The 9,760-nt window shown below is 39.8% G+C and overlaps 1 protein-coding gene across 1 annotated transcript; it reads left to right on the forward strand.

Annotated features, from left to right (window-relative positions):
* Positions 1-3,505: 3,505 nt before the first annotated feature.
* C10H9orf40 (chromosome 10 C9orf40 homolog) lies at positions 3,506-9,484 on the forward strand. The gene is made up of 2 exons (XM_068552506.1): positions 3,506-4,213; positions 8,280-9,484. Exons 1-2 carry the CDS (start codon positions 3,785-3,787, stop codon positions 8,436-8,438), a joined length of 588 nt encoding a protein of 195 aa, XP_068408607.1. The 5' UTR covers positions 3,506-3,784; the 3' UTR covers positions 8,439-9,484.
* Positions 9,485-9,760: the final 276 nt, after the last annotated feature.

Below are 9,760 nucleotides of genomic sequence, written 5' to 3' on the forward strand. Positions count from 1 at the left end.
CAAATTCCTTGAAGCAATGAATCTGGTACTATATAAAACTTGGAGTAAACTAATTTTTTAAAGACAGCGCAGGAGTAACAACTCCTGAGTAATAACTCAAAATGTTGGAGAAAAAAAAAGGTATGGTGTGGGGGGAAAAGCTATTCACAAAAACTATAAAGTGCCTAGGAATAAACCTAACAAAAGATAAATAAGCTCCTTGCAGTGAGAATTATAAAACTTTATTGAGAGACTTTTTAAAAGACCTAAATAATTTGAGGCTATAAAATATCATTGAAAAGGAAATGGGCTCCATATTGTAAAGATGACAGTTCTCTCCAAATTGATCTATAGTTTCAATGCAATTATGATTCCAAAGGGTAATGTAATGCTACAAGATGACTGTACATGGAAGAGCAAAGGGCCTAGTAGAGTCAAGATATTCCTGAAGAACAAGATGTGGAGGATTGCTCTAAAGATATCAAGGATTTATTACAAAGCTATGGTAATTAAGACACTGTTGAATTGGCCCAAGATAGCAAATAGACCAATCTAACTGAATAGAGAGCTCCCCCAAAGTTGTGTGTATTTATGAAAACTTAACTTGTGACAAAGCAGGTACTGCATAACAGTGAAAAAAGGACAACTATTCAATTTATGAAGTTAAGAAAACTAGTTATTCCATACAGGGAAGGAGAATGAACTTGAGTCTTTTTTCACACCACAAAAACACACAAATCAATTCCACATGGATGAAAGATTTAAATGTGGAAGCAAAAATATAAAACCATAAAATGTCTAGAACTGGGACAGGAAAGGACTTCTTAAACAAGATGTAATATGTGTAAACCAGAAAAGAAAACATTGATAAACTTGACTACATTAAAATTAAGGTATCACAGAGAATAAAAATACAAGACACAGATTGGGAGGAAATATTTATAATATTTACAACACCTACCACCCATAAGAACATTGCTTTCTAGAATATAAAAGAAGCTCTTCCAAATCAGAAAAAACCCAACTAAACCAATTTTTTTAGAGGGCAAAGAATTTAACAATCCTTTTACAAAAAGCTAGAGATCCAAGTTGGGCCAAGCAGAGACTGGGATTAGGCAGGGTGGTCTTGAGGCAGAGGTGGTGGTGAAAGGCCCAATGCCTTAAACAAGACAAAAAAGAAGCATAAACTAAACAAAGAAAAGATTTATAATTTAGACCACATTTAAGTTTAGAACTTGTTCAATAAGACACCATGCAGAGTAAAGAGCCAGGATCACTGCTCCAGGAATGGTCCATAAACCATATAAAAAGATGTCCAATTTCACTGGGGAAATAGAAACTGAGGCCACAATGAGATACCATATCACACTGCTCCGGTAAGACCATACTCAGTTTACTGGTGAGGATGTGACATAAAGGCATCTCTCGTCCTCTACTAGAATGATAAACTGGTAAAAAGCACTTTGGGAAGCTTTGGCACTACCTAGTCCAGGTGAAGTTAAACATATTCTACAACTCAGTAATTCCATTCTGTAGAGACATTCTTGCACATGTGCCTTAGAAATTATGAACAAGCATGCTCATAGCACACTATTTGTAACTGCAAAAATCTGAACTGAAACGTTTATCAACAATGAAGTGGATTCATATGATGGAATACTATACTTAATACAAATGAATGAAATATGATTACATGCATAAAAATATGAAATAAGAAAAATAAGAAAGCAAATGACCCAATTTTAAAATTGGGCAAAAATAAAATAAAATAAAATTGGGCAAAATTTGAACATTTTACCAAAGATGATATACAGATAGCAAGTAAGCACTTAGAAGATGCTCAACATCATTAGTCATTAGGGGAATGCAAAGGGATAAACTACAATGGGATACATGAGATACTTATTTAGAAAGATTAACATTAAAGTCTGGCTAAACCAACTGTTGGAGAGAATATGTAGGAGCTAGAACTCTCATACACTGCTCGTGGCAATGTAGAATGGTACAACCACTTTGGAAACCAGTTTGGCAGTTTGCTAATAAGTTAAATATACACTTGCTATGTGATCCAGCCTTTCCACTCCTAGGTATTTATTCACCCAAGAGAAAAAAAGCCTATGTCCATACAAATGTTCTCAGCAGCTTTATCTGTAATAGCCCCAAACTGAAAGCAACCTACATGTCCATCATCAGTGAATGGATAAACAAATTGTGATATATCCATCCATATATATATATAAAAATATAAATATCAATAAAATAAATGGAAAATTACTCATCTATGAAAAAGAATGAAATCTTGCCATCTGCAACAATATGGATGGACCTAGAGGATATTATGCAAAGTGAAGTAAGTCAGAGAAAGACAAATATTGTATCATTTTATTTATATGCGGAATCTAAAAAAACAAGTGAGCAAACTTGAGAAGCAGTCATAGATACACAGAACAAACAGGTGGTTGCCAGAGGGGAGGGGGACGCGGGGATGAGAGGAAAACAAAACAAGAGGAAATGGAAAGATCAAACAGAAAAGCTACTGTTTATTACCCTACTTATTATATTTCTGTGCTTATTAATAAACAACTGGTTGCCCTATCTTCTCACAACAGCCTTGAGGTATAGGGGCGTGGGGTAATTAATATATAGGTAGTACCAACCAGTTAGAGGACAGTTATCTTCCTTGCACTCTTTTCCTCTAGAAGATCATAGTAGTTTCTCCCTTCAAAGCACTTATATATAATTTTCTTCCTTACCTTCTTCTTTACTTGGTTACTGTCTTTATTAACTATTAAAATATAAGGTAAATACCTTATATGTTGTTATCGTCTCCTCATTTTCTTTGACAACACACACAAGTTTGATATGACAAAGGTCTTGGAATCTCACTTTTGATCACCGCGCAGAGCAAGCAGGGAATTCTGTGCGCTTCCCACGTAATTTAAGAGGCAAACGATTTTAGGTTTCAGTCGGAAGAGGGCTGTGCTCCAGGATTAGCTCTTAGATGAGCGACGCATATTCTCTGCAACGTCATCAGTGAATTTTTAATCAAAAGGTCAAGGAATGTGGTGCCTACTTCACCTTCCACAACAGCCACTGCAAAACACGCTCGTTGGTTTGTTTTCTTTTGTTTTGTGTTTGCATACTGGCTTTATCTATTTCCCTCAGCCCCGACCCCCGTTCAGCAGTCTGTCTGGCGTAATCATTTAATGTAGCGCTAAAGCCTGTTAATACTAATTTATTAAATTTGTATAATTCTGTTTTAACCTCCGGAGGACGTCCCGGCGACCACTGACTCAAGGAAGGGAATGTTAACATATACTCTTTAAGCTCGGGATTTGCACACCCCTCTCCCCGTCCCTGAGGAAAAAAATCACACCCTCCAAAGACACCACCACTCGGCCTTTAATAAACCTGCCACGGCCTTCCCGCCTCGCCCCGGGGCGCGCACTTCCGGCCGCAGGGGCGCTCGGGAGCTCGCCCCGCGAGCCTCCACCAACCAAAGGCTCCGCCTCGCCGGCGCGAGTGCGCGCGCGCACATTTGTGCGCAGGTTCGAATCTCCGCCGCTTCGTGGTTGCTCCTCAGCGTCCGGCCGCACCTCGGCGGTGGCGAGGGCAGCGTGCGCGGGCTGGGCCGCACCGGCTGCCCCGCCCCCTCCGCCCTCTGCACCTTCCAGCCGCAGCCTCGCCCGGACTCGGTCCTCGCCCTTCCTAGCGCTCTGCACGCTCCGCCCTCGCCCTCCGCCCCCACAGCTATCGGCGCTCGGCCTCCCGCGCCCGGCGGGCTCCGCCCGAGCCTTCGGGGCCCATGGCCAAGCGGCGTGCAGCCGAGCCCCTGACGTTCCACGTGCCTTGGAAGCGGCTCCTGCTCTGCGACTTTCCTGAGGAGCCGCCGCGGCCACCGCTCTGGATCCCGCCGCCGGGGGCCTCCCATCCCGAGCAGCCCCTCGGCGTCCCGGAGCTGCCCCGAAAGCGTAAAATCGACGCAGGGGGTATGACTGAGCCTTTGGTTTCGCCCAGCAAGCGCCGCGACGGCGGGGACACTGGCGCTCCGGACGGCGCGGAGCGTGAGGGCCGCGGCCTGGAGGCCGGCGAGCCGCCGCTGCTGCAGCCGCCCGTGCGGCCCCGCGGGCCAGGGGAGGAGCCCCGGGGCGTTCGGCCCCCGAGGGGCGGTGGCGACGACGGGGCGGAGCGCGCAGAGTCCCTGCGGGGAGACTGGGGGGCCGCACCGCGCCAGGTAGGGGCTGGCGGTGGGCTGGGCGCTCCGGCGGGGGACGGGAGGCGGGGCCCGGGGTGAGGGGAAAAAGGGTAACACTTTCCCGGGCACTGCGCGTCCCGGGAAGGAACCGATCGTTCCCCTCTAGACTCGTGTTCGTCACGACGCCCCAAAAGATGAAAAGCTGGGATCCTCGCCGCAAGAATGAACACCGACCCCCCTCCCCAGGCAGCACACCAGGGGCCCCAGAGCCCACCTTTGGCAACGTTTTGGGAGAGTCCGACGAGCTGAGAGCACTAAGCTAAACTAGGGGGAGACAGATCGTGGGGTGAGGTAGTAGACGTGGCCTTTGCACCTTCAGCATCTGTGCTGTCCAAGAGGGAAGCAGGGGCGTGGGTCATGACAGACTGTAGAACTTGGGGAAGACGTTGACCGTGAACCGCAATAAGTTAAGCTCAACAACAAACGTCAGAGAAAGATGTACTGCGTCTTCCTTGGTTTAACGATGATTTTTTTTCTGGAATTCGTGATCGATTTCTTTCTAAAGAGGGTGACGAATGTGGTAGCCACCAGTTGGACATCCTTTAGGCATGGTACAGCTCTTTTGGTTGAGAGGAAGGGCCTCCGTATATTGGGAAAAGGCAGTGTTAAATCTGATCCTATGAAAAAGGATCGTTGAGAATTAATTTGGTTCTTAAGATCAAGCGTCTGTATGAGGATCTTTAGAGAGCTCCTCTTCCTTGGGAAATGAGCCTGCCCTATCACTGCACATAAGATCTGTCTAGATCTGTGCTATTCAGTGTGGCAGCCACTAGCTATGTGACACAACACCTAAAATGGGACTAGTCCAAATTGAGATGCACTCAAAGTAAAATACACACTAGATTTCGAAGATCTCAAAAAATTTTATATTGAATACACGTTGGAATAATCTGGAGATATTGGATTGAATAAATTATATTAAAATTCATTTCACTTATTTCTTTTACTTTTTTAATATGGCCATCAGAAAATTTCGAATTACGTTTGTGGCTGGCATTTTGTATTTATTGGGCAGCGTTGGTCTAATCTTTGGAATTCAAGTTGCGTTTCGGCAGTTCTGGGTTGAACCAGGAGCTTTGGGGGTGGAAGAGCCAAATGTAGAGCCCAGACTTCACCAAATTCTCTTCAACTACTCCATCATAGCATCCTCCCCACATTTTTCCATTGTCTCAAGTATCTTATGCAGAATTTATCAAACACCTTGCCAATAAAATACAGTAGTTGGGAAAGATCTTTTTCTGTGGTCATGAGAAATTATCCTTTAGATATAATTATTGTGATGAGCATTTTTGTATGAAACTATAAATTGTAAATATTTCTACCCCCAGTTTTCTTGGAATTTAGAAAACATGAGCCTTATTTAGATTTTTTTTTCTTCAGACTGCTTTTAGATAGCACTTATGTTTTGAAAGTAGAATAAAGAATTAGAATTTCCAATTAAATCATGTCACACCAATGTGCAAAACCTGAAAAAACAAAAATCCAGAGTGACAGTCATCCAGACCTATTTGGTATGGAGATAAGTACTGTGTAGTTTGCAAACTTGACCATTTTTGGTACCCAACCCATACTTAGGCTTGTCTTTCCTACCAGAATATACTGACTGCAGTATGCCACAAATTGATAAGAGGGACATGGAAATGGCAGGTAAGCAAAGGAATTTTTTAGTAAACTGACACAGACATTTGCTTAGAATCTCCTAGACACACCTGTGTCTTCTTCCACAGCAGTGACCACATCTGACAGCTCTCTGCTTCTTGTAGTCACTACAAGCCTGTGACAGGGAACAAGCTTGCCTCTAGGGGTTCCTTCTTCATCAAGACTAGTCCCCTGTTCTCTTTTGGCAAAAGCCCAGAAACCCTCATGTTCTTTTCTTTTTCTGTTCCTTGAGCTGCTTCTTTGTGCAAACTTAATTTTCTCCAGCTTCCCTCTTTCTTTCCTGCCACCAAAGATGCATGGTTTTTGTTTTAAGGGTCTTACGGCCAAGGGAAAATAGGATATAGCAAAAACATGTAGAAGTTAAAAAGCTTTTTCAGTTCATGCAGCAAATGTCTCCCTGGTTCCTGTTTTGCTCAGAAAAGAGCTTAAGTCCCTACCCTTACCCTTGGGATCTCATTTGGGAAGAATTTCCTCAAATATGTCCTTTCCATATTGAGGATGCAATCTAGGCAGAATCGTGGTACCTATTTTTCTGTCCTAGAACCTCAGAATATTTGAGTTGTTTCAGGTGTTTTTTTAACCGGACAACTAAAGTAAAACCAGGTATTACTGCAATAAATATTCATGTATTTTCTCATGTTAGTGTCACTTTAGTGTCACTTTATGCAGATTGAGTACTCTGTCGGTGCTGACCCTTACTGTTAAATACTTTAAATAGAAAGGAAGCAGAAATGTTGTGATTTTGGTTCATAGTGATATTGGTTCGTAGGCTTCTTGGGATATAATAACTAGCTATATTGGGCACTTATAGTGCTAAACTGTAATTTGCACAAGAGCCTTTCTGCTTTTTTACCAATGATGAAAGAGACCTAGGTCAAGATCAGAGTTAATGGGTGGAGGAGTTATCATGCTAGCCCAGGTCTGTCTGGTGGCAAAGTCTGTGCTCTTAGCTACTAGGTTATACTGACCTCATTAAGGATCTTTTTTGGTTTGTTTTTATAAGTAGATCATTTGAACAATAGTTTTTTTTTCCAAAAGACAGAGAAATAGGTCCTTGTTCTTAACCCTATTTACTTATTAAAATTAAGTTTTTCTTGGCATCCTTTGAGTTATTACATTTTTATCCCAGTGTTAAGGAATTCCAAAGAGACTCTTAATTCTCTTAAGCCTTAGTGTCTAAGGCAGTGAGTAAACTTATTATTGAGAAGACCTGTGCTCCCCATTTAAGTAACTAGCCACATGTGGCTATTGAACATTGAAATGGGGCTAGTCTGAATAGTGCTGGAAGTGTAAAATACCTGGCAGATTTTGAAAACTTTTAGTTAGACAAAAAGAATGTAAAATATCTCATTAATTTTAAAAAATATTGACTGCATGTTGAAATGATAGTATTTTGGCTTTATTAGGTCAAGTAAAATTTTAAGATTAATTTCACCTGTTTCTTTTTACTTTTTTTTTTAACTGAAGTTACTAGAAAATTTTAAATTACGTATGTGGCTTTCATTATATTTCTGTTGGTTAATGCTGCTATAGCAAGTATGAACCTAAAGTACAAACACAACTTAGTAGACTAAATATAGATATATAGATATCCATCTGGGAAAGGTGTTAACCTTCAAAATGGTCACTTTGGAAGCCTGTATGTAATTGCAATGCCACTTCCTTTGCACAAAGTATTTTAGTTTTGTGCCAGTTTTGAACTTCATTGGAATATCAACTTCACTTCATAGTTACTTGAAACAATTTTATAGCCTGTTACAGTAAGCTGTTGAATTTTGACGGGGCCAGCATTCACTTGGATTTATCAGTTTTGGTATCTTGACTCATGTCTTGTACAAAATGGTATCTTTAATAAAATAACCAGTTTAAGATTTTCTTGTTATTTACCATGTTTTTATTCTAATGCTTTTTAGAAGATTGTCAAAATATTTTAGCCTACGTCAAGTCAATCCCTTAAAATACCAAACATCAGGAAAAAGACCAAGAGTAAATTTGAAGATGTGTGCATGTGTTTTTTAAATAAATTGTTTTCCTCACTGAAAGGTAAAAAATTTTAAGACCATCTTCAGGCATTATTTTTTGGTTGAAAAATGGAAGAAAATTCTGGGAAGAGAAGCTCTTGGAGGAAATTCTTTTAAATTTAAACTACTAACAGGAAATACTTTCACAAATTCATGAATATGAAAATGCACAGATTTGACTGAGTCCATGAAGTACTTTGATTAGGCAGAATTAAAAATATATATTTGTTGAAGATGCAAACTTAAAGACTGCAAAATCTTAACGTGAGTTTGCTTTTAAAACAGAAAAAAATTTGTTGCATGAAAAAACTTAATTTTTTCTACACCATTGATGTACTTTCATCTCTCTCTTCTTTTCACTAAAGCTCGATGAAGAATTTTGGCAGTATAACACCTTCCAGTACTGGAGGAATCCTTTACCACCTATTGATCTGGCAGACATTGAAGATGTAAGTGAAGACAACCTGACAGAAACAACACTTCAGGACAAGAATGAAGTTGTTGAGATCGATATGGAGTCCTGACAGAAGGAGCTGAAGAAATGGGTTTTTCTGAATTTGAGGAGACATCTCTAAGTGAATTTCTGTATTCTTAAGGAAAAAAGTTATTTTCCATACTTGATGTGATATCATCCCCAAACCTGAAAAATGAGGAAAAGTTGTTTTAAAGATAAATGCCTGCAGTCACTACTATACCTCCCGATAGGGATTTGTCAAGGATATAGTGCAGTTATAGGAGAAGTATTTTATGTATGCATTCTTAAGAAAAATTTATGTTTAGGTTCTAAATTTGAAGATATAAATCTTATAAAAAGGAATTGTGACAGTTTTAGAAATAGATGGGAAACATTCAGATATTCCTCTTGTTGCACCAAAAAGTTAATTTGTGGTACATGAAATGAATATTGTTTTATAATAACTTATTAATAAAATGCTTTCTAATACATTTCATCGACTCTTCTTCGTTGAACAAATAGCTGACTTAAACACCTATGCAAACTTAAAATGTGGGGGATTCTTTCTGAAACCTGGTATTTTAAAAGAGCTTTCTAAATGTACAGTAGTGAAAATTTTAATTTGGGTAGGATGTTTGCATAACTTCCAATATTTAACGTTTGTTAAACTTGGCTTTGGGCAATCAAAGATGGATAAAGAACAAAGAGAAATGAGTAGGTGCTTCCTTCCCCCTTTTCCCAGGATAGGAGGAAAGAAATTTATTATATTTCTTTTTCTTTTATTTTTTAAATTTCTTGGTTTTGAATTGCTCTGAGGGCATGCTGTTTATTGCTTATTATTTTAGACTTGTACTTGTCAACACTGACAACACTTCAAATGGGCCCCACTCTTGACAAATTCTCATATAATTGTTCTGAGGTGGGCTTTGGGTGTAGCTATTTTTTTAAGCACCAGTCTTCCTCCCATTCCTCAAATGAGCAGGCCAGTTCAAGAACCACTAGACTAATGATTGTTTTTCCTGTTTAAAGGAGATAACTAACTTGAGCTGAAGCACTGCCTCCTTAGTTAGCTTTGTTTTTATTTTGCTCTGTTGATGGCTTTGTTACAACTGAATTATTGTGTCATTATTACTGTTTCATTGTTAAAGAAATAAAGTAAGAAATTTGTGTTTAAGTTATATTAATAACTAAGTTACTAATAACTTAGTAATTAAGTTAATTTTTGTATTGCATTCAGAATGTTGGCTTTGTAATTGACTAACTCATCTTGCTTGTATATTTTTTGTTGTTATTAATGACGTTAGATCCAAAATTTAGGAAAGATGATAAATGCCAATGAGAGAGAGAGAGAACCACCAATGTTTTGTGTGTACTGTAGGATTTAAGTATGGG

The sequence above is a fragment of the Eschrichtius robustus genome, chromosome 10, assembly GCF_028021215.1.
Source record: "Eschrichtius robustus isolate mEscRob2 chromosome 10, mEscRob2.pri, whole genome shotgun sequence".
NCBI lineage: Eukaryota > Metazoa > Chordata > Mammalia > Artiodactyla > Eschrichtiidae > Eschrichtius > Eschrichtius robustus.

Coding starts and splice junctions, on each gene's coding strand:
- C10H9orf40 (XM_068552506.1), top strand. CDS start 3,785: ATGGCCAAGCGGCGTGCAGCCGAGCCCCTGACGTTCCACGTGCCTTGG. Junction 4,214..8,279: donor GGGGGGCCGCACCGCGCCAG/GTAGGGGCTGGC, acceptor TTTTCACTAAAG/CTCGATGAAGAATTTTGGCA.